This window comes from Ovis aries, chromosome 2, assembly GCF_016772045.2.
Source record: "Ovis aries strain OAR_USU_Benz2616 breed Rambouillet chromosome 2, ARS-UI_Ramb_v3.0, whole genome shotgun sequence".
Taxonomy (NCBI): domain Eukaryota; kingdom Metazoa; phylum Chordata; class Mammalia; order Artiodactyla; family Bovidae; genus Ovis; species Ovis aries.
Window position 1 is genome coordinate 217,040,115 of NC_056055.1, and position 25,458 is coordinate 217,065,572.

General features: G+C 36.7%; 1 protein-coding gene across 1 annotated transcript in view; it reads right to left on the bottom strand.

Annotated features, from left to right (window-relative positions):
- Positions 1 to 25,458, bottom strand: part of ABCA12 (ATP binding cassette subfamily A member 12) — a 204,189-nt gene that overhangs the window by 71,897 nt on the left and 106,834 nt on the right. Inside the window, exons 10-19 of the mRNA XM_042244200.2 lie at positions 24,812 to 24,930; positions 23,250 to 23,356; positions 17,037 to 17,293; positions 16,825 to 16,937; positions 15,443 to 15,567; positions 13,056 to 13,229; positions 8,787 to 8,951; positions 8,138 to 8,348; positions 6,219 to 6,358; positions 4,195 to 4,314 (exon numbers count right to left, since the gene is read on the bottom strand). Coding sequence (XP_042100134.1) covers positions 4,195 to 4,314; positions 6,219 to 6,358; positions 8,138 to 8,348; positions 8,787 to 8,951; positions 13,056 to 13,229; positions 15,443 to 15,567; positions 16,825 to 16,937; positions 17,037 to 17,293; positions 23,250 to 23,356; positions 24,812 to 24,930 — 1,531 coding nt within the window. The remainder of the gene's footprint in view (positions 1 to 4,194; positions 4,315 to 6,218; positions 6,359 to 8,137; positions 8,349 to 8,786; positions 8,952 to 13,055; positions 13,230 to 15,442; positions 15,568 to 16,824; positions 16,938 to 17,036; positions 17,294 to 23,249; positions 23,357 to 24,811; positions 24,931 to 25,458) is intronic.

Consider the following 25,458-nt stretch of genomic DNA (forward strand, 5'->3'; position numbering starts at 1 on the left):
GGGAGTGGGTGGATGGGGAATTGGATGAAGGTGGTCAAAAGATACAAACTTTGAATTGTAAGATACATCTGTACCAGGGATGCAATCTACAACATGATGACTATTAATACCGCTGTATCACACATAGGAACATTGCTAGAATAGACCCTAAGAGTTTTCATCACAAAGAGAAAAGTCTTTTTTTCCTTCCTTTTATTGTATGTACATGAGATGATGGATGGCAACTAAATCTACTATGGTGATCATTTCATAATGTGTGTGTGTGTTCAGTTGCTTCAGTTCAGTTCAGTCATGCAGTCATGTCCGACTCTTTGCGATCCCATGAACTGCAGCATGCCAGGCCTCCCTGTCTATCACCAACTGCCAGAGTCTACACAAACCCATGTCCATTGAGTCAGTAATGCCATCCAACCATCTCATCCTCTGTCGTCCCTTTTCCTCCTGCCCTCAATCTTTCCCAGCATCAGGGTCTTTTCAAATGAGTCAGCCCTTCGCATGAGGTGGCCAAAGTACTGGAGTTTCAGCTTTAACATCAGTCCTTCCAATGAACACACAGGACTCATCTCCTTTAGGATGGACTGGTTGGATCTCCTTGCAATCCAAGGGACTCTCAAAAGTCTTCTCCAACACCACAATTCAAAAGCATCAGTTCTTTAGTGCTCAGCTTTCTTTATAGTCCAACTCTCACATCCATATATGATCACCGAAAAACCATAGCCTTGACTAAATGGACCTTTGTTGGCAAAGTAATGTCTCTGCTTTTTAATATGCTGTCTAGGTTGGTCATAACTTTCCTTCCAAGGAGTAAGTGTCTTTTAATTTCATGGCTGCAATCACCAACTGCAGTGATTTTGGAGCCCTAAAAAAATAAGGTCTGACACTGTTTCCCCATCTATTTCCCATGAAGTGATGGGACCAAATGCCATGATCTTCGTTTTCTGAATGTTGAGCTTTAAGCAAATTTTTTCACCCTCCTCCTTCACTTTCATCAAGAGGTTCTTTAGTTCTTCACTTTCTGCCATAAGGGTGATGTCATCTGCATATCTGAGGTTATTGATATTTCTCCCAGCAATCTTGATTCCAGCTTGTGCTTCCTCCAGCCCAGCATTTCTCATGATGTACTCTGCATATAAGTTAAATAAGCACGGTGACAGTATACAGCCTTGACGTATTCCTTTTCCTATTTGGAATCAGTCTGTTGTTTCATGTCCAATTCTAACTGTTGTTTCCTGACCTGCATATAGGTTTCTCAAGAGGCAGGTCAGGTGGTCTGTTATTCCCATCTTTTTCAGAATTTTCCACAGTTTATTGTGATCCACACAGTCAAAGGCTTTGGCATAGTCAATAAAGCAGAAATAGATGTTTTTCTGAAACTCTCTTGCTTTTTCTAGGATCTAGCAGATGCTGGCAATTTGATCTCTGGTTCCTCTGCCTTTTCTAAAACCAGCTCGAACATCTGGAAATTCACGGTTGACGTATTGCTGAAGCCTGGCTTCATTCCAATCACAAAGAAAGGCAATGCTAAAGAATGCTCAGTTGCTTCAGGTGTGTCCAACTCTTTGTGACCCCACTGACTGTAGCCCACCAGGCTCCTCTGTCTGTGAAATTTTCCAGGTAGAACACTGGAGTGGGTTGGCTTTTCCTACTCCAGGTGATCTTCCTGACCCAGAGATTGAACCCATGTCTCTTTGTCTCCTGCATTGGCAGGTGGGCTTTTTACGATGAGCGCCACCTAGGAAGCCCAATCATTTCTATATATATCTCAAACCATCATGCTCTACACCTTAAACTGATACATCGATTATGTTAATTATTTCTCAGTAAAACTGTGGGGAGAGGGAGAAAACTGAGATTTAATCAAGATAATATTGTGCTTAAAATCAGAGAAAAGTAGGATATTTTAAAAATGGACATATTTAAAATCAGAACAAATAAAAATTGTGGGGAAGACATTTGATGAAAAGTTTATTTTAAATTATGGGCTTCCCTAGTAGCTCAGCTGGTGAAGAATCCACCTGCAATGCAGGAGACCCTGGTTTGATTCCTGGGTCGGGAAGATCCACTGGAGAAGGGATAGGCTACCCACTCCAGTATTTGTAGGCTTCCCTGCTGGCTCAGCTGGTGAAGAATCCACCTGCAATGCGGGAGTTCAGTTCAGTTTAGTCTCTCAGTCATGTTTGACTCTTTGCGACCCCACAGACTGCAGCACGCCAGGCCTCAGGCCTCCCTGTCCATCACCAACTCCTGGAGTTTACTCAGACTCATGTCCATTGAGTCAATGATGCCATCCACTCAAACTCATGTCCATTGAGTTGGTGATGCCATCCAACCATCTCATCCTCTGTCGTCCCTTTCTCCTCCTGACCTCAATCTTTCCCAGCATCAGGGTCTTTTCAAATGAGTCAGCTCTTCGCATCAGGTGGCCAAAGTATTGGAGTTTCAGCTTCAGCATCAGTCCTTCCAATGAACATTTAGGACTGATTTTCTTTAGGATGGACTGGCTGGATCTCTTTGCAGTCCAAGGGACTCTCAAAAGTCTTCTCCAACACCACAGTTCAAAAGCATCAATTCTTTGGTGCTCAGCAACACAGACGGAAAAGGTGATGGTACCCCACTCCAGTACTCTTGCCTGGAAAACCCCATGAACAGAGGAGCCTGGTAGGCTGCAGTCCATGGAGTCGTGAAGAGTTGGACATGACTGAGTGACTTCACTGTCACTTTTCACCTTCATGCATTGGAGAAGGAAATGGTAACCCACTCCAGTGTTGCCTGGAGAATCCCATGGATGGGGGAGCCTGGTCGGCTGCTGTCTGTGGGGTCACACAGAGTTGGATACGACTGAAGCGACTTAGCAACAGCAGTAGCAGCAACGCAGAAGACCTGGGTTCAGTCCTTGGGTTGAGAAGATACCCTAGCGAAGGGAACAGCTACCTACTCAAGTATTGTGGCCTGGAGAATTCCATGGACCATCCTAGGGGCTGTAAAGAGTCAGACACAACTGAATGACTTTCACTTCACTTCACTTATATTAATGTGCTGAATATCTATTTAGAAATTAGAGTTATATTTCTAATAAAATTTAGGTTGTAATTGTAATTATGACTAATTATTAGGCAAAACAAAGACTGGGTAAAACATCTTTTGGGTGTAACATTTTTACCAAAGTTGTATGACACAAATTCTTTGTTCTATGTTTAACTTTTTTAGCCATGATTATAAAGAAGGGCATTTTTGTTGTTGCTGTTGCAAAAATCTTCTAGGGCTTAATCAATTTTAAAATCAATTTTAGGGCCTCTATCAATTCTTTGAATATGCAATCGGTACTATTTTGAAGTTCCTAAGTTGTCACCATTCCTGAAAATGTTCTCTTCTCCCACTGATAATGGGTCTAACTCTGCTGCCTGATGTCCGTGCATACGTACTAAGTCGCTTCAGTCATGTCCGACTCTCTGCAACCTTATGGACTGTAGCCTGCCAGGCTCCTCTGTCCATGGGATTCTCCTGGCAAGAATGCTAGAGTGGGTTCCCATGCCCTCCTCCAGGGCATCTTCCCAATCTAGTGACTGAACCCACATCTCTTACATCTCCTGCATTGGCAAGTGGGTTCTTTATCACTAGCCTGATATTTAGCTGCCAATAGCTCTCTTGGTGATTGGAACATTTCCCAACACTACTTGCATCCTTTTCAGAGAATTCTGCATCTTTTATGAGAATTGAGGTGATACTTTTCAACTAGTGTGTGTTGTATTTGAGATGCTTTGTCAAATATTTCAACCAAAGAACTCCTTAAATTTAACATTCTTCTTCAGAATATCAGTACTTTAGAAATTCTGGTTCAGTTAAAATAGCAAAACATAATTTAGAGAAATAAAATAAGCATATGTTAAGTAGATTTTATGGCATTTTAGTTTTGGAAAATAGATTTATATCACTAGGTGTGTGTCAGAATTAACTTATAAAATGATTTATCTCTGAATTAGATACAGAGAAACTCTGGTATAAGAGGTGAGGAAGGTTACAAACGTGAATGACAGAACTGTTATCCTGTCTCACACATGCTGTCTGGAGGAGAGGCAATTTTAATCTGTTGAATATGGATTCTACATTGCTAACTGCCCATTCTCCTAATGAAGGTGATTCAAATCTCAAAGAAGTATAATCCATACGAAAGAGAATGACAGAATTGTCTCCTACCTGGAGCATTGGAATCGTCTGGTTTAATAGTTGGAAGGAATTCATGAAAAGTGGTGACTTATCCATCCACTCTTGAGATTTTTCTCTTAATTCTGCCAACTGCCTAAGGGTTACATTAGACTAAAAGACAAAGAAACAGAAATAAATCTGGGCCATTGTTATTTCTAAAAGATATCTCAAGGTTGTTTTGTTATATAACTCTAAGAAACAGTTCTAAAAAGTAGAGTTAGTAAAGCATTGTCAGAAATTTCCCACGTGGTCAAAATTTTTTAAGTGGCAGGTTTTATAGGGTCAAGGTTACACAAAAAAATTCTGGAAAATTTAAGGTTTACTTCATATCCACTGAAAATGTATAGCTGAAAGGAAAGTACATCTTCTGGAATTCTCACAAGTTACCCACTTTTACCAATGGTACATTTAACCTTACTACTAGAGAAACATTCTAGTTCAAGGATATAAGAAGACGGATGCTTTCATGTAATGCTGGTGGAAAGGGATGGGTATAGCTTTTTCTGGAAAGCAATCTAATGATAGTCATTAAAATAGAATACAATATTCTCCAGTCCCTCAATCTTGAACATTCACCTCAGTGAAATAAAAATATCACTGTGTAAAGTTATATACACAAAGTATTTATCGCCACATTATTTACATGAACAACAAGAACAAAAGTAAACACTAGAAACAAAAAGAATGTCCAAAAATTGAGACTTGACTGAGTATGAAAAAATGTTCAGTCTTCAAAAAGAATGAATAAACTTTATCTACTGAATTGGAAGAATTTCCACAAGGTATTGCTGTGTGACTAAAGTAATATGTAGAAAAGTATTATAATGAAGCCTTATTTTAACAATCCAAACAGTGACCATTCTGCATATTAATGCATCCAGTATAATAATATATAAAGGATTAGAGGAATGTACATAAATTATCAAAAGCCACATCTTTGAAAGCTAGCATTCTTTTTTTTTTAAATTATTTTTACTTTATTTTAATTTACAATACTGTATTGGTTTTGCCATACATTGACATGAATCCACCACGGGTGTACATGAGTTCCCAATCATGAACCCTCCTCCCACCTCCCACCCCATATCATCTCTCTGGATCATCCCCGTGCACCAGCCCCATCTCATTAGTTTACATGAAAGGAAGAGCAGGATCAAGCAAGGAGAAAAAGATGAGAGACAAGCAAAACAAAAAAACTACCTTTAGAAAATAAGCATTTAATGACTTCATTTGTGTAAAATTATGGAGAAGTTTGCAGCCAATAAAGCAAATAAGATATTAAAACACAGATAGTAAAAGCAAAGATCATTCCAGAAATCAGTGATGACATCATGTCTATTTTTATATAGACCTAAAAGTAATTTATATTTACATACAGTCTAATGACCAAGTAATGATAAAGTATAATTTTTTCACCTTCACTCTTATCATTTTGAAAGCATCAAGTTTATAATTCAAATCACTAATGTCAACTTTAAGAATGAAAGAAAAAGGCTATTATGGTTATACTATGTAGTTGATAAGTATAGTTAGTTAATAATGCTGTCTTTCTCAACATCTATGTTGTATATAATTATAGGATGTTAAATTGTACAACCAAATATGAAGCCTATATGAATTGCTATAATTTAGCAATTGTTTTTGTTCAAACTAGCTATATATGCCCAATATTATTTTTTCTAGTACCATTATTTTTACACACTTTGAAAGTTAGATGCCAGCTGTAGAAAAATTTCCTGCTTTGGGTGATAAATTGAAAAGTCTGAGGTCATGCTACAACTAACCTCATTCTCAAGTGTCAACATGGTTCATTTCTCTTCAAGGCGCTACTATCCAATCTACATCGTTACACATATACAGGGCAGAAGTTGAGAACTAAGAGTTGCAGAAAGCCAAAGGTAAACAGTACATAGGCTAGAAAAATATCTGAGCCAACTAGAGTAAATTTGGAAGCTGACTACTTTAAAAATCATCTTAATACTTAAGATAGAAACTTTGAGTATTAATGGTCAAACCTTTTCCATTATTGCCTTTGTGACGGGAGTGTATGGTGCATATAAAATCTTTCCCAACAACATGGGTTTCAAGAAAGCCCAAATCACTGGTCCAGCAGGCATATTAATGATGTCCTTATAAAGGGAAAAGCAAAATGGTGCTGGAAAAAGAAAGCACAATAAAATCATTTAATATATATATTTAAAATTTATTTATGGTAAATTGACAAAAATTATTGCTACAACACCCCAAAATACATGTCTTGTATGTCCTTTGCTATCAACAAATGCAAGACATCTGGTATCAAAGTAAGAAAGCGTAGTAACACATCCTTTTTGGGTGTAAGTTTAATCTAACAAGAAAGTGCATAATAAGTGATGGCATTTTGCCAAGAGGAAAGGTTAGAAAGGTTGAAAACCACATTTCAGAATGTTTTCCAACAGATCTTCTTCACTTAATTTTACAAAATATACAAAATTCTGCTATTACAACAGATTCATAAGAGCTGTCCAATAAATGTTTGCTGGATGAATAAAAAGATGTATAAATGTGTCAATCCAATTGCTCTACTAAACACCCCATATTGCTTGGAAGAACTCAGCTGATCATATTTCACATCTCAAAGCTTATAGATCAAATAAACAGCTTTGATGTGCCACGGAACGCTTGTAATTCTCCTACAGTCATGAAACTCTTTTATGTGTGAGACAAATTTCTAATTTTAAAAAGTTAAGAAGAAGTGCTGAGCAGATTTAAGGCATGTTATTGTATCATTCACTGGCAAGGTGTAGTGGTTAAGAAGCTAGACTTTGCGACAGATTGCCTGGGTTCAAATCATAGCTTTGAAGTTTTCATGTTGGGCAACTGTGGCCAGGTTACTCAGTTACTTTGTGCCTCATTTCTCTTGCTAAGTTGCAGCTATAGTAGCACCTACCTCATAGGGTTGTTGTGAAGAGTGAATGAGTTGATATGCAGAACATGCTTGATGTGTGGCAAGTGCTGTATGAATGTTTTCTTTGGGAAAATTAATGCTTCATTTAAAATAAAATGCTAAGATTACAACTCACCATTAAAAAAAAAAATTAAAAATGGGGAGAAGACCTGAATAGTCATTTTTCCAAAAAGGAAATGCAGAGGGCCAATAGGCACATGAAATGATGTTCAACATTGCTAATCAGGAATCAAAACTACAATGAGATATCACCTCACACCTGTAATAATGGCCATCATCAAAAAGAACACAAATAACAAATGATGGCAAGGATGTGCAGAAAAGGGAACCCTGGCACATTATTGGTGGGAATGTAAATTGTTATAGCCACTGTGGAAAACATTATGGAGTTTTTCTCAAGAAACTAAAAATAAAACTACTCTATGACTCAACACTTCTACTTCCGGGTATATACCCAAAATAACCAAAACACTAATTTAAAAAGATACATGCACCCCAATGTTCATAAAGACATGTTTTACATTTACCAAGATATGGATACAACCTAAGTGTCCATCAACAGATGAATGCGTAAAGATGTGGTATATGTATACACAATGGAATTTTAGCCATAAAAAAGAATGAAATTTTGCCATTCGCAGTAACGTGGGTGGACTTGGAGGACATTATGCTAAGTGAAATGTCAGACAAAGACAAATATTGTATATCATTTATATGTGAAAACCAAAAACCACAACAAAATAATGAATATAACAAAAAAGAAACAGACTCACAGCTATAGAAAACAAAGTGGTGGTTACCAGTGGAGAGAGAAGGAAGAAGAGACAAGATGGTGTAGGGTACTAAGAGGCACAAAGTACTATGTATAAAATAAGATACAAGGATATATTGTACAACAGAGGGTATACAGCCAATAAAAAAAAGACTAAGATTTAGTAGACAATGTTAGGAGGTGATATTACCATGCTGATTTTGAGGTATACTCACTGGCATGTAAGGGAATTCCATACTTTGCAGCAATTTGCTCTTTACTTAATTTATGAGTTAAAAAGTCTTTAGTGTGATTGCCTTTCTGCCTCTGAGAAGAGGGCAGCAAGGCAACTAAATATTCAGTGGTAATTCCTTGGGAGCACAGTGCTTGGGAAATGGTACTAAATGATCCTTGGGGAGTGTTTATCCGGTTGTTTCTGTACATTGCCTGTGAGATAAAAATACATGATTTATTAACATTATATGAGCTGTAAATGCTATTGAAAACAATATTGAAAACCTGATAATGTTTGGAGAATTCTCTCAATTCCACAATTTCTTTAAAATAGTACCCCAAATGTAAATGCAGAATGCTAAACTTCTCCAATTCAAGTGGCAAAACTTTTGCCATAGTAGAAGAATTTTTCTGTAAGTGACTTTGGACAATGTACTCTCTCTGTCGTTGAATGTATTATAACTAATCTCAAAAGTTAAGACTCCGGTATTCTTGCCTGGAGAATCCCAGGGACAGAGGAGCCTGATGGGCTGCCGTCTATGGGGTCGGACAGAGTCAGACACAACTGAAGCGACTTAGCAGCAGCAGCAGCAAAAGTTAAGATGACAAAAGGAATTTTCCAGCAAGAACATAACTGGGTGAGTTTTCTACCTGTGTTAGTGGAAGACTTCTGGGCAGATGCATTTGTTTCAGGGATCTCATTTTGTCTAGCAGCGGTTGTGTGCCCGAAGCCATCTGATTGAGGATCTCTTTTAGCCTTATGAAGAGTTCTATCATCTTTTCTATTGGCTTTTGATTTTCCCTAGGGAAAAATACCTAACAGGAACAAAAAAGAAAAGAAATGATTTTTTTGTGGAGAAGCTGGAACCCTCCCACACTGTTGGTGAAAATAGCAAGATACAGTCGTTTTGTAAAATATTTTGGAAGCTTACTAAATAAACATAAATTTACCATACAACCAACAATTTGATTCCTAGATATTTACTCAAAAGAAATTTGAAAAATACGTCCACACAAAGATTTGTATGAGAATGGCTATGGCAGCATTATTTAGAATAGCCAACAAGTGGAAACAATTCAAATGAATGGATAAACAAAATGTATATCTGTAAACTGGAAAACTATTTGACAAAAGAAAGAAATTACACACTGACATGTTACAGCATGTATGAAACTCAAAACATTATACTAAATGAAAAGGCTAGATAAAAAACCCACAAATTGTATGATTCAATTTAAATAAAATGACTAAAAATGACAAATTTATGGAGACATAAAATAGATTAGGCGGTGCCTATGCTAGAGGTCAGAATGAGATGACTGTAAAAGGGCAGAAAGCTTCTTTTTGTGTTGAAAATTGCATTTGGGATTGTTATAAAATCATATTGTGGTAACAGTTGCACAATTCTATAATTGGCTTTAAAAAAACCCATTAAACTGTACCCTTACAGTGGGTGAATTTTATAACATATAAATTATACCTCAATAAATTTGCCAAAAATAAATGATTTTAAAAGTCAGAAAGGCAAATGTCAATTACATAATTCTTCATATACACTGTCATTCAAAAATCACAATTGCTCCTCAAAATCAGAAAAGCTCTATCAAAAAGCTCACATGATTTATCAGGCTTAATCATAATCCCACAATGCATTTCTGTTGCAGGAAAAAAAAAAACACTGAAATTATTTTTTTAGTGTACATTTTATACTCTCATTCACTCCTTTATTCAACAAACATTAATTGAGTGCCTGTTATGTTCCCAGCACTGGGTGAGGTGATGGATATAGTAGTGCCCAAACTGGCATCATCCTTTCACTCAGGGAGTATTGTATTAATAGGAGGACCAAATGAGACAAATCAATGAATAAAAGGCTGGGTAATATGAGAAGGTATGGAGTTTAGCTGAGAAATCAAAAGAAGTCTTTCCAAGATGACACCACAAAGGAGAGAATGAACAAACCATAGGAAGAATAAGGAGACATACGTAGTAGAGGGGTAAAGATCTGTGAAGTTCCTGAAGAGGGAAAGCTGTTGGCAAGTACAAGGGGGTCAAAGACCACTATTCTGAGCACAAGATTCAGTTGAAGAAATGTTACAAAGACAGAGCTGTCTCTATAACACAGCTATTAACTGCAATCAGATTCATTTTTTTTCTTCCAGTTCTGCTAACATTCTAGGCATTCTACATTAATTTGAAATAAATTGACTAATGATGAGAAATTTTTCATTATTTTTATTTGCAGTTCTGAAAGAACTAGGAATGGTCTTCTGCTTGTAAAATGCACATATTTAATTACTATACTCAATAAGAAATAGTTTGATATATGCACTGCAGAAATATTGTAAGATAAATATTAAAATTTTAGATGAAAAACTTAATAATTGTAGTTTTTCTGCATTTTAAGTCATGTTCATGCTCAGTCATATCCAACTCTTTGTGATCTCCTAGGCTGTAGCAAACCAGGCTCCTCTGGCCACGGAATTTTCCAGGCAAGAATACTGGAGTGTGTTGTCATTTCCTATTCCAGGGTATCTTCCTGACCCAGGGTTTGAAACTGCATTTTTTGCTTCTGCTGCATTGGCAGGTAGATTCTTTACCACTGCGCCACCTGGGAAGCCATACGTTTCATGGTTTCTGTAAAATAACTATTGTTTAGTTAATGGGTATTTGTTAAGTTCTTCTACGGGCCAGGCACTGTTTTTGGTATTTGAAACATTTCAGTGAACAAAGAGGCCCTTATGGAGCTTATAGCCAAATAGAGGCAGACAGAAAATAAACAAAAGTGAATTTTAAATAGAATACATAGTATGCTGGAGGTGCAATAGAAAACGAACAGATCAAGGAAAGGAGGTTTGAGAGTGCTGTCAATGAGGTTGGTTGCATTTTAAACAGGTCTCTCATGGTACCTTATTGAGGTCAATGTTGAATAAAGACACATAGTTCTGGAAATCACAGGGAGGACACCTCCTAGAATGGTCCTATGCAGCAGCCCTGGACCTAGGAAGTAGCCACATAGGAAATGGGATTTGAGAAACGAGAGGATGTGCAGACTCTGGGGCCCCTGCAGGAATCAAGGGTTACTGGGATAAAATGAGGAGCCACGGGAGGTGCTGAACAGAGGAATGACATAATCTGATTCAAGTTTCAAAAGAATTGCTTTTGCTGCTTAGGGCGTAGTAGGGTGGGGTTGGAGTGGTGGGAACAAGCACAGAGGCAAGATCAGTTAGGAGGTCACTGCAGAATATAAACTAGGATAAGGATGACCTGGAACAGGATATTTACAACTAGTCCTAAAAGGTCTTCATCTCCTTTGCTACAATGTTTCAATAACACAAGTCTGCTGTGTTGCTTCTGATTTTCTTTTAAAGAGAAAATTTTTTTCAGTGTTTTTAATAACATGTAAATAATTTTGACCTAGTAGAGATTTGAGTGAATATAGGTATTTAATTTTCTTATGTTTACATTTTTATTTGTTTTTTATTCACTATGTACTTAAGCATCTATTTATTGCAAGATGGAGTTACTGCTGACTTTACAGTTCTAATAATGACAATTTGTTTAGTTCGACTGGATATATGGAGAGTACATCATGAGAAACGCTGGGCTGGAAGAAGCACAAGCTGGAATCAAGATTGCCGGGAGAAATATCAATAACCTCAGATATGCAGATGACACCACCCTTATGGCAGAAAGTGAAGAGGAGCTAAAAGCCTCTTGATGAAAGTGAAAGTGGAGAGTGAAAAAGTTGGCTTAAAGCTCAACATTCAGAAAACGAAGATCATGGCATCTGGTCCCATCACTTCATGGGAAATAGATGGGGAAACAGTGGAAACAGTGTCAGACTTTATTTTTGGGGGCTCCAAAATCACTGCAGATGGTGACTGCAGCCATGAAATTAAAAGACACTTACTCCTTGGAAGAAAAGTTATGACCAACCTAGATAGCATATTGTAAAGCTGAGACATTACTTTGTCAACAAAGGTCCGTCTAGTCAAGGCTATGGTTTTTCCAGTGGTCATGTATGGATGTGAGAGTTGGACTGTGAAGAAGATTGAGAGCCAAAGAATTGATGCTTTTGAACTGGTGTTGGAGAAGACTCTTGAGAGTCCCTTGGACTGCAAGGAGATCCAACCAGTCCATCCTAAGGGAGATCAGTCCTGGGTGTTCATTGGTGGACTGATGCTGAAGCTGAAACTCCAGTACTTTGGCCACCTCATGCAAAGAGCTGACTCATTGGAAAAGATTCTGATGCTGGGAGAGATTGGGGGCAGGAGGAGAAGGGGATGACAGAGGATGAGATGGCTGGATGGCATCACTGACTCGATGGACGTGAGTCTGAGTGAACTCCGGGAGTTGGTGATGGACAGGGAGGCCTGGCGTGCTGTGATTCATGGGGTCACAAAGAGTCGGACATTACTGAGCGACTGAACTGAACTGAACTGAACTGGATAAATAATGATAGCTTCTATCTAAATCTAATGAAAGTAAGACAAAAAAATTTTTTCATAATACAAAAAAATCCCTCAATTCTTTCACTTGAAAAAGAAATTTTGTTCTAATCTTTATTTTTATCCTATCAAATTAATGCTTATTCACTTAAAAAAAAGTTACTGTAACATTTGTATTTCATTGTCTAGTGTATATTAAGTTTAATTCCTAGTCTTGAATATACAAATTGAGAGTCAATAAGGCCATAAGATTCATTTCCTCATCTATAAAACATGCAAATTTGCAATATATGATCTCTAAGGTTCCACTTAGCTCTAAAATTAGGTTCAACTTAGTTCTAAAAGCTTTAATTCCAAAAGCTGCATAAATAGATTGCATTCCTTATAGTATCAGAGAGCATACAGGTATAATCAAATATTTTTATACTAAACAATAAGTTTAAAAGCAATTCATCCACAGTAACTTGCCTTGTATGTGAAGTTGTAAACGTCTAAGTAGTGCAGAAATGTAAGCCCAATGAGGTAAGATAGACGGGATCTCTCTGGAAGAGGCATGATGCAGAATTCCTTCACTGCATCTTCCAATTTGGGATCGGTCATATTACCATCACAAGAATGCAGCCAGAACACACTAGAAATAATCTGCAAATTGGAAGAAGAAAAATACTTTAGCTCTGAATCCTTTCAAGCCACCTGTCCACTTGGAGTTTTCTTATCCTTTTAGACTTCATTTAAAAATAAGACAAACTAGCCTTAAATATCAAATAATTTTTTGTCTAAAACACTAATTGCTATCAATAGTCCTATAAAAAGTCCATGTGTGTGTTCAGTCACTCAGTCATGTCCAACGGTTTGTGACCCCATGGTCGGTAGCCCGCAGGCTCCTCTCTCCATGGAATTTTCCAGGCAAGAATACTGGAGTGGATTGCTATTTCTTACTTCAGGGGATCTCCCCCACCCTGGGATCAAACCCAAGTCTCATGTCTCCTGCACTGGCAGGGGGATTCTTTACCACTGTGCTATCTGGGAAGCCCATAGAGGGCACATGAAAGTGAAAGTGAAGCTTGCTCCAACCATTTGCAACCCCATGAACTGTAGAGTCCGTGGAATTTTCCAGGCCAGAATACCGGAGTGGGTAGCATTCCCTTCTCCAGAGGATCTTCCCAACCCAGGGATCGAACCCAGGTCTCCCACAATGCAGGCCGATTCTTTACCAGCTGAGCCACTAGGGAAACCCAAGAATACTGGAGTCGGTAGCCTATTCCTTCTCCAGCGGATCATCCTGACCCAGGAATCTAACCGGGGTTTTTGCATTGCAGGCAGATTCTTGACCAACTGAGCTATGAGGGAAGTCCTCAAAGAGTACATAGTTCACTGGAAAGCTTAAGAGATATCATGGGAAAAGAGACAGAAGAAATCCATAGTGATTCCAAGATTTCTTGCTTGAAAGACTTGGTAAATAGTGGTATCAAGAAAGAAAATTGGTTTGGATTAAGTTTGGGAAAATTACTAGTTTAAAACGCTTGCTGCCTTAAAATTTTATTCTTGCTTTATTTAAGTTGCATTTCATTTATATAATCACTTGAAGTTACAATCTTACCCAGTAAACTCTGGGGTCCAGAGGTGAATGGTGAAGAAAAAAAATCTAGAATCACACAATAGTATGAATCCTGGACAGTAAATCTTGTTTGGAAAGTGACATGTGACTACGGGAACTTAAGATGTCATTTCTATTTCCACCGAGGTGAAGTAAACAAAATGTTTATGAAATTCAAGAATATAGAAACTTTTCTCTCTTTCCTTTTAAAAGTAATATGAATGTATGCTCTCTTGTCTATCTGCTTTTATTTACTAAACTGAACCTGTTCTTCAGAAGCCAAAAATGTGATTTCTGAAATTAGATCTTTTAGGATCTTATGAGTGAAAGGTGAAATCAAGGGGTAAAGGTAAAGAAATATTAATCGTTAGAACTAGAGGAAGAAAAGTGAAGGTAAAGCAGTTTTAATTTTTGTCTGGGGGAACCAATTAAAATGACACAACTAAACATAAATATTCCAAAGTCAGCCTTAGAGGATTTTAAAACTTTATCCCATATTGGAGAATAACTGGGTTGTGTTTAGAAATGACACACTCTGTCACATGTAAGTTCTGAATGGATGAGGTCTTAAGCTCTGCAGTTCTTTTGGAAAATTTCTATGACACTTTCAGACAATGAACTTGGAAAAGGGATAAAAGATAAAACATTTCAAATGGAAAACCCTATTATCAGCCTATGAGGAAATGCCATTACTCATTTTCACAGCAAAATACGTTTGGAATACCTACGAACTTATCCAGAGTTGTCACAACTATATCTATTTATATACTCAGTCTTATCTCAGAGATTAAAAAAAAAAAAAAGAGTATTCATTTTTACTTTAGTTTCAACGAATTGTAAATGGTCTTCCTTTTTCCCCCTGATTACATTACTGAAACTTGCTTTGATATCATCATAATCAAATGTGAAAATTGACCTCAGCTAATGTGATTGTGATAGTGAACTGAAAGAATTACTGATGATACCACTTATTTACAAAAAAAGCATCTGGGGGTGAAGATAAAGAAAAGACAAAGAGGGCAAAGGAAGGGGAAGGAAAAGTAGAGGGGAAGGAGCAGACAGTAGTAATGTTCTTGCTTCAGGACTTTTCCTTCTATTTTCACCTAAGAATTAGGCTTCTAAGTTTATCATTTGCATGGAAAATTCACCAGATTTGCATTCAGCTTCTCCAGGTTTTGCTGATAAGTGCTCAACAAATACTAAAAGCTATTTAAACTTTTAAAAACCTGGAAGTAAGTACAAACATATTCCATCCCACCTCAGCTCTGTTGTCAGGGATGGGAATGGCCAGCAAATTGTTGATACTCCGATTGGACATTCCTGTTACTCTCCTCAGTTCTTCTTTCAGCTCATCAACATTTTTAAACATTTCTATTAACTGGCCTGCAAGAAAATAAAACAAAACAAAACTCACATGTGGGTTGCAATGTAATTCTTTTTAGTCATTCCAGTATAAAGAAAGCCTCTAGACTAAAATATATATTCAACATATAAGCCTTGTGTCAGGAACAGATGTCTCTCAGTTTTGGCAAACTTTGCATCTTTAGGATATATTTCTATCTGATTTAGACTTATTCCTGTATGATATCATTAACCCAAGGTAACATATTGCTCTGGATTATAAATTTTCCTTAAATGTGTACAATGCAAGGTTGATTCAAAGAAAATATGGTTTCTTTGCAGACTTTGACCACACAATTTGCTAAATATATATCTCTCTATTTGATTTAAAACATCACACAAACTCAAGATGCTTTTCCACCTCAGATCACATAATATTGTCAGCTAGGGACAGAGTGTGCTAAATCTGAAACATAATGCCACAGTGCACTTTTTTCTTAACTTTGCCCAGCACCTTGTTTTATAAAGGGTTTTCACAATCATTATTTCAATTTTCAAATAGAATGTGTTTAACTTCTCTTTTAGAATAGTTATTAAAATCATTTCACATCTGGGTCATTTGATGAATAACAAATGATATTTTGACTTTATTTTAGGAGATTGTGATCTCCATTTTGTAAATGCCTTTTCAGTTTCTCTATGAAATATCCCTCATGCAAATATACTTTCTTTATTTTTGGACTTAGTGCCCTTCCAATTTTGCGGCTGCTTGTTGTCCAAAATTCTGAATGTCTTTCTTTTCAGTATTGAGGTATTATGCAAAGAAGAAATGTATTGCATGATGCGTCATGCTCAGAATACTAATAGGAGTTTCTGAATCAATATTTCTGTAGATAGCAGTGCATTTTTATTTTTAAAATCAGATTTTCTCATGGAAGTAAATAAATTTCATCCCTGCTCTTGCAACCTACTATTTAATGCACTTTAATATATGAGAGAAACAAAAGGTGAATAGTCTAACTAGTAAAATTTTTGAAGACATTTTGCTATGAAATAAAATTTCGCTCTTTCATTCTCTGCTGGCTTGCTCTGTGTTTATTTTAGACAAGCGACCATATTTGAAAGCTTTAGGTGTCTCATGTATAAGGGTAGATACAAAGTAGCTTTCATTAGGAACTTTAAAATAGCCTTTCCTATGAATTTATATTAAAAAAAAATAAAATAGCCTTTCCTAAACTGTAGCAAGAGAATCACACACATTCTAATAAGACAGCATTTAAAATATGGATGGGGAAACACCTGGTTTTTCAAAGGTGTCTGCACTGTTATTGACATGCAGCATGGCTTCTATGGTTGGCATTAACCGTGTGATATTTTCCAGGTAATTCATTTGCAATGCCTGTTCTAGAAACCTGAAACAAAGCAGAAGAGGAAGAGAAATTGAACTCGGAATATCAGTAATTATTTGAGAAGAGATTTTGCCAAGGAAGAAGACGATAAAAAAAACTCACCGATCCATATCTAAATTAATTTTGCTTGGATCCCCAGAAAGCAAATCCCTCAGTTTCTCAGACAGAACACTGTCGTGATACAGTAAGCTGGTGGCTATTTCGGTGCCAAGCTCTGCGGCTTCCAGGAGCTGCACATGAAACGCACTCTCTTCACATAGGTTCCCAAAGTCCATACTGGAGAGCTGGCACATTTCCTCTATTGAATTGAAAGTTTCAGGTTCACAAAGAAGCTTGGTCAAGTTTCGAAGCTGAGACAGCTTTCCAGAGGGGGAAAGAGTGGGAAATATTAGTGACATTATTCTAAATATTTAGTTCTTGATAATAAGCAACTAAAATTGATTTAGTTCCTAAAAACATTTTGCTTGTGTGTTTAGTTAGTTGGCATGTGGCAACAGCTTTACCACAAAGCAGTTTTCTGTCATTTGAGTTTATTGTTCTCAAGAAGTTTTATAAAACTTTTGAACCTATTAGACTTCTTTCTCAACAGTATTCATAACTTATAGATTCACAGGTTAAAAACGATGTAGTTTAATCTCACTTAAACCACAAATACTTAAACTAATTTTACATTTTAGCATATTTTTAAAAATGTGTAAAGGCAGGCAGCAAAGCAGATTTGATTTGAAACTTCAAAAAGGTTTTCTTTACATTCACAAGATGGCTATTATCAAAACAAAAAAATGAACAAACAAATAAATAAAGCCAGAAAATAACAAATGTTAGTAGGATACGGAGAAATTAGAACCCTTGTGCACTCCTGATGGGAATGTAAAATGATGTAGTGCTGTAAAAGAAAATAGTACAGTGGGTTTTCAAAAAATTTGAAATAGAATTACCATAATACTCAGCATTTCTGCTTCTAGGAATACACTCAAAAGTATTTATTAAAAGCTGGGTTTTAAACAGACATTTGTAGACTCGTGTTCATAGCAGTTGTATTCATGATAGCCAAGAGTGGAAGCACTCCATGTGCACTGACAGATGAATGGATAAACACATATAATTTGCATGTGTGTAATGTGTATACGGTATACACATATAATGGAGTACTAACCAGCTTTAAAAATTAAAGAAATTCTCTCACATATTACAATGTAGATAAGTCTTGGGATATTATGCTAAGTGAAATAAGCCAGTCATAAAAAGACATACTGAATGATTCCATTATATGAAGTACTGAGCACAATCAAATTAATAGCAACAGAAGGTAAAACTGCAGGGGCCAGGGACTAGGCAGTGAGGGGAATGAGAAATAGGCGCTTAATGCATACAGGATTTTTCTTTGCAAGCTTAAGAGTTCTACAATGTGTGTATATTTAACACAACTGAACTACAGAGTTAAAAATGGTTAAGGTGGTAAAGTTTGTTTTATGCATTTTACCACAAGTTTAAAAAAATTAATTGACCAAAAAAAAAAAAAAACACGACTTTTTAAAACTGCAGCATGAGAATCACGCATATTTTAAAATATGGATGTGTATATACCTGGTTTTTCAAGTGTCTACACTGCTACTGACTGTCATTATCTTCTATCCTCTTATTTATGGAGGGAAACTTCTGTTCTATGGAATGCTTAAAGGGGTCTAAAATCCTTTACTCAGAAAAAAAGGAGAAAAATGAAAATCAACTAATTTCCTACCCAGTCAAGTATATTCCTCCTTGCAGTTCACTATGCTCTGTGTGTTCTGAGGATATATCCCCAAGTTGTATATCCTAGGGGAAAACATTATGCCTCTGGGAAAGCTAGTTCTGTTGTGCTCAGAAGCAACCCTAGAGCTATTCATTTTAAGATGTGAAATAATTTGGAGCAACATCTAAAGAAGCAAATATATGTGCCATTCATTACAGCTCAGTTTCTAATCAGCAGCTGCATTTTGACAGAAATGATACAAGAAAAAGTTCAGGAATATTTCTTTGCATATGTCAAATGGGAAAGGTACAATGATGTGTCTTGGGTGAGAGATTTATAATAACTACATGTAGGCACTAGCAATTAAACACAAATCATTTTAGACAGTAAATATCATTGGTCTATTTAATATCTAATTGACTTCTGGGTTTGAACTATATAAAATGGTTTCATTGTATTAAAATTCTAGTCTTATTGTTATGAGAAACTTTCCATTCTGTAACAAACTCAATCATTTTACCAGATGTAATGATATATTTATCACTTATTCCTTTGATTTTCCAAATATTAGATATAATTAAACTTTTAATGAATAGAGCCAAACTTCTCTGTCAGTGACTTTTATTTTGGTGATTTCTTAAATAAAAAGATAAATACAGGGAGCTCAATTTATTTTTCTAATTGAGCTTTTAGGGGTGTAGTAAGTTTGAATGACTTTACTCAGTAGAGGCTGAAATATATTTTTAAATTGCAAGTTTGACATACATGTATCAGAAACCAATAAATGTCCATATAGAATAATCTTGGCTTGATAAGGCAACATATACAGAAAGATAAATTGGAAATCTAGCCCTGCTACTGAAGTAGAATTTGTCCTCTGAAATAAGGATTTAATTAAGGATTAATAATGCACCCTGCACTGTGAGGCACAGCCACCAAGGAGCAACACGATGGTCATTTAGTATTTGTCATTAAGAGCGGAACAATAAAAAGGGTGAGCACTGAAGAATTGATGCCCTCTAACTGTGGTGCTGGAGAAGACTCTTGATAGTCCTTGAACATTAAGGAGATCAAACCAGTCAATCCTAAAGGAAATTAACCCCGAAGATTCACTGGAAGGACTGATATTAAAGCTGAAGCTCCAATACTTTGGCCACCTGATGCGAAGAACTGACTCATTGGAAAAGACCTTATGCTGGGAAGGATTGAAGGCAGGAGGAGAAGGGGATGACAGAGGATGAGATGGTTGGATGGCATCACCAACTCAATGGACATGGATTTGAGCAAACTCCGGGAGATGGTGTGGGACAGGGAAGCCTGGTGTGCTGCAGTTCATGCGGTTGCAAAGGATCGAACATGACTGAGTGGCTGAAGAACAACTACTTTCTTGTAAAAATAATACATGCATTAAACTTTTAGAAACTTCATAGTTTATTAGTAATCAACATACATTCAGAGAATTATAATTGTTTCTTCAAAAGTATGTGTCAAGTCCAGATTACAGGTTTGTCAAAGTCTTATGTATCAAGACCCTGACCTACATAGTAAGGTCTCAGCCTAAACTTGAACAATGACCCGTAACTAACTCCATGTCCAGCTGTGATTGAATTCACTTTTGTCTACCGTTCCTAATGCATTTGAATCAGAATTGTAAGTAACATGATGGCACAAACCTCAAAATATCATATGCATAAAAATGCTGAAACAGCAATGCTCCTGGGCTCTTAGTAGGTGAATGAAAACAAAAAGGCCTCTTAAAAAATGTAAGAGTGTTACAGTATAAATAGTGTGCTATCTGTATTTTTGCTTAATGTGGGGAATATCCATTTTATCGGTAGTTTCTCAATCAGGAGGTTATCCTTCCCACCTGAGAGGCTGAAAAGAAGAGAGAAAACAGACAATGAAAGGAGGAGAAAACTCGAAAGCTCAAAAAGAGTAGAAAGTTCAGTGCTAGAACAGAAAAAAAGTTACCAATGAGTGACAGACATTTGGTATTTTCGAGGGTCTAAACCTTCTTAGAAATATCATGAATAAAGAAGTTAGGGTGGGCCCTGACTATCACAATCAAGATACTGATTACCAGGGAGGACAAAACAGGGGAGCAAAACATATCTTGTTCTAGGAGTTTCTAAGCAAATTCTAGGAGTTTGTCTTCATCCTTTCAATGATATGTACTGAATATTTTCCATGTGTTGGACTCAATGCCAGGTGCTGAGCGTACACAGTAAATCAACACACTTATTCATGTTCCTATGGACCTCGTAGTCTAGGAATGAATGGGTTCTGTCAATTGCAAATTGCAACCATGCTTGTTATAAACAGCAAAAGATTCTGACCTAAGGAACAGAATTATAGTTTATTCGTTCTGTGGCTTCTCAAATTTTTTTCATAACATAACCTACAAGGGGAGCAGAATACTCAAAATGTGGTTGCTGTTTTAAATTATCCTTTGCTCTGTTCCCAGGACATCAGCGCAAATGATTGAGCATGTGTTGTTTCCATTTCCCAGTGTACATTGTGCGCTGCCCTGTTGCTCTGCAAGTTGAGAACTACAGTGAGTAATTACCCTGGTAACACTATTATATCACCAGGACTCTGCTTTAATACCATCATTTCTTCACACATTTGTGAGTCCGGTCTTAAGATCCTGCTACTGCTAGATGTGATACTTTGAAAAAGCAGAAGGCACAATTTCATCAGATTTTACACTCTAGTTGGAGAAATAGATCCCACATATACAAGAAGTTATAATACTAAGTAGTAAATTCCAAAAGCCAGAAATCTCACTGTAATTGGAGACTCCATTTCCCTATGCCTCACATGTCACTGGCTGCCAAGCTGGGTCAATTCAACCTCCTACAATGCTCTTGACATTCTTTTTCTTCTGTTCTCTGCCACTGACATCTTACAGGGCCTCACAGTTTGCTTAGGTTATTGCAAAAATAGCCCATTTGGCTTTCTTTCAGTCTGTCCTCCACAAGTCTCCTAGAGAGATCTTTTTCTAAAATGAGGAATTTACCTTCTTCAAATTCACAATTTTCAGGATCACATTCAAACTCCTTGACTAAACAAACTCCTTGATCCCCCAGGCCTTGGGGATCTGAGCCTCCTTTCCTGCCTCTCTTATAAGCACCCTGTGCTCTAGCTGGACTCATGACTTCAGGTAACCCCTAGCTGTCCTTCAGATTCACACCTCTGTTTTCTTAACAACTTACATCTCTATGTCTGGAATGTAGGACTATTAACATAATCCTACACAGCCTGGCAAGACTCAGGGTAAAGAGTATCTCCTTCATGAAATTTCTTCTCTCCACCTTCATCCTCTGCAATCGAAGTCAGATATACCACCTCCATATACAGAATCCTGTCCAACCACATACCACAACACTTGTCTCACTGTGTTATAATCACTGGTCTGCTTTTCCATCTCCTTCACTGGATTGATTACAAGGACTCTGGGGTTAGAGATTATATCTTTTAAATAAATAGAGTAGCATTATGGGAGCACAGACGGTGGATGGAATGAATGAACGGGTAAATATGATATGTGCACAAAGTCATTATCCTTATTTGAAAACAGGGAGAAAGGAGATACTCTGATATTATAGGAGTGACATTTAAACTTGTCCTTGAAGGATGAGCAGGTCTTTTCCAGATGAATGTAAAACTTCTTTCGTATTTAACTAAGACATGGGTCTCTCATATAAACCAAGATAGTGCTAAATTAAGTACACTAGAAATTTGATTCATGTAGAAGACTAAGCTTACAATGTAGGTAGTCTAGCATAACTAGCATATTTATTTGTAATATACAGGGACACATGTTTTCTATGCCTGCTTAATTAAACCATGTTGACTATACAGACATCATCCTGCTTGCACTGAATAAACCAGTTCTAATTTTACTTTATCCATGGCTACATAAATCCAATTAAACTGCTGTTCTTACTCAGAAAGCTGCTTTCAAAATTTAATAGGGTTATTTAAGAAATAGAGTGGATTTCATGGGAACCTGCATAGTGTATGCATGAGCTAAACAAAGAAAAAGAGACAAATGCCAACCAATTCAAACTTCAGAGTTAACATTTTTTTCCTGTGGCTTCTTCCCCCTTTCTTCAATATCATACATTTTAATATGATTTGTGGGTTTCTGCTTCTGATGATAATAAAAATAAGGTGAGCCAATTTCTGAGATTTTTGTATACTGTGAAGTCTAAAACATTTAGCTTTGAAATTAACATCTATAGCTTTAAAATCTAGGGACATCTCAAATTAGAAATCAAAATTTTAATGCCTTTTAAAATCATGTAGTTTAATGAGACTATATCAGCAGTCATTCCTTTACATATTGCATTCTGTAATTAGGCTTTTATGGGTCATTTCAGACAGAGATAGACACCAACTAAAAACAAAACACAATTACATAGCACCAACCAGAACTCATCACCCCCTTTCTAGCACTAATCTAGAGTCAAATAAGAATAGGACTTATAAATATAAAGATTTAAAAATTACAAATATATCTTTCTATAGAATTACAAGAAGTATTGAGGGCTTTTTTTTTTCCCCCTTTCATGGCTTACTTTTGATTTCAAGACTTCAGAAACTGGAAGGAGGTAATCCTCATAGGAACCATTTTGAAGAAAAGATTTTTTAAATCGAATTGTAGAGTGCAGCATTCTTAAACTTTCTGTAAAAGAGGAGAAAAGAATTACCTTATGTGAACTGCAAGGTCATTTAGGAAATCTATTTGAAAGACACCTTCATCCTAATTTATTACTACTTTTTTTCTAAGATAATAGCCTACTTGAATCTAACTATAAAATGAGTGAAAATTTAATCTTTACTTGAACCATGGAGGCTATAGAATTCATTATTTTTAAAATATTCATAGATATTCTGCTTAGAGACAAAAATATTTCCAGCAAAGTTGCTACACAGTATTGGTTCTTTGTGAACTGAATATGCTTTTATTTTGGGTATATTATTAAGCTGAAGGGTTTGAGAGAGAATAGGTTGTATAATCACTGTGATACAAATATGCCCTTCCACCCTTGATTAATTCACGCCCGGTATAGAGAGATCACACTCAAATATTTGTTGCGCTATTTGCTTGCCATTAAGTCTCAAAAAAAAAAAAACAAACTATTTTGGTGTAGGAATAATGAATGTATATCTCCTACAAATAGACGCTTTATCTTTAAAAAAGGAAAAGAAATATTTGATTAAATGTAATCTTCACAGTTGTCCGTGTAGGTAGAAGATGGAAAACAAAGTGCGTAAGGATAGGAAGTAAAAAATAGTCTACTACAAAAATGCCTTTATTTATGTAATTTACATCTGCTTTTGGAAGTCTTCATTATCCTTTTTATTATTTTTTGACAATTAAGATTAAAGGTATAGAAAATGTCATGGAGAGTTATGTGAACTCCTAATTCTGGAGACATGGAAAGTTTATCTTGGTGGTCACTGTCACCTTGGGCTTCCCGGATGGCTCAGTTGGTAAAGAAATCTGCCTGCAATGCAGGGGACCCTGGTTTGATTCCTGGGTCAGGAAGATAAGCTGGAGAAAGGATAGGCTACCCACCCCAGTATTCTTGGGCTTTCCTGATGGCTCAGCTGGTAAAGAATCTGTCTGCAATGCAGGAGACCCCGATTTGATTCCTGGGTTGGGAAGATACACTGGAGAAAGGAAAAGCTACCCACCCCATTATTCTTGGGTTTTCCCTGGTGGTTCAGCGGGTAAAGAATCTGCCCACAATGAGGGAGACCTGGGTTCAATCCCTGGGTTAGGAAGGTCCCCTGGAGAAGGGAAAGGCTACCCAGAATTCCATGGACTATCCATGGGGTTGCAAAGAGTCAGACATGACTGAGTGACTTTCACTTACTTACTCTCACATTATTTCTTATATGCTTATTATACATTAAATTTTGTCCAGGTGGCCAGGTGGTACTAGCAGCTGCAACAGGAGTAGTAATATAATAATATGATTAGATATTACTTCGTATATCAAACCACTGAAACGGATATGGAAATGAAGGTTTTAAAAGTTTCTTCTGCTTTAAAGCAAACATAAGACTTTATTTTAGAACAAAATTAGAAACCATGAGTAGCATTTTGACTCTTAAGAAAGAAGAGCATTACCTTTTGATCCCCTGGCTAAATTGCCAGTGACATTTCTCACACATGCCAAGTAAGGAATATAAGGACTATCTGCTGATATATTTAAGAGGGCATCTTCAAACTTTTCCAGTATTAGGAGCCTATAGAATTAGAAAAGAAGACGCAAATTAAGTCATATAGCAATAAAGTAAAGCTATTTTGTTTCGATTCTGTGAGTCCCTAGTTGTCTGGCGTTTGGTTGACTTGAGCATTGAAACCCTGGCAAGTAGGATATCTTCCCCCATCCAGCCCAACTGCACAATGACAGCACTGCTCTGGATTCCCTGAGTATTTACCTTTTCCATGGGCATTACGTTTATATTTAATTACTTTAATATCCAATCTAAGTGATCTTAAGATCATTTCTAGGCACGTTTACTTGAAAGAAAAATCACTGGGCTAGCGTTGCCAGATAAAAGACAGGGATCCCAGTTAAAACTGAATTTCAGCAAAATAACAAATAATTTTTCAGTGTAAGTACATCCCACAAGTCTTGCATGTTTCTTTCCTTTCCTTTTTCCTCTAAATCTGGCAACCCTCTCTCTGGACTTCAGCTTCCTCTTTTGTCAAATGAGAGATAGGGGGCTGGGTGATCTGCTAGACTCCCCTCCACTTATAACATTCTCTAA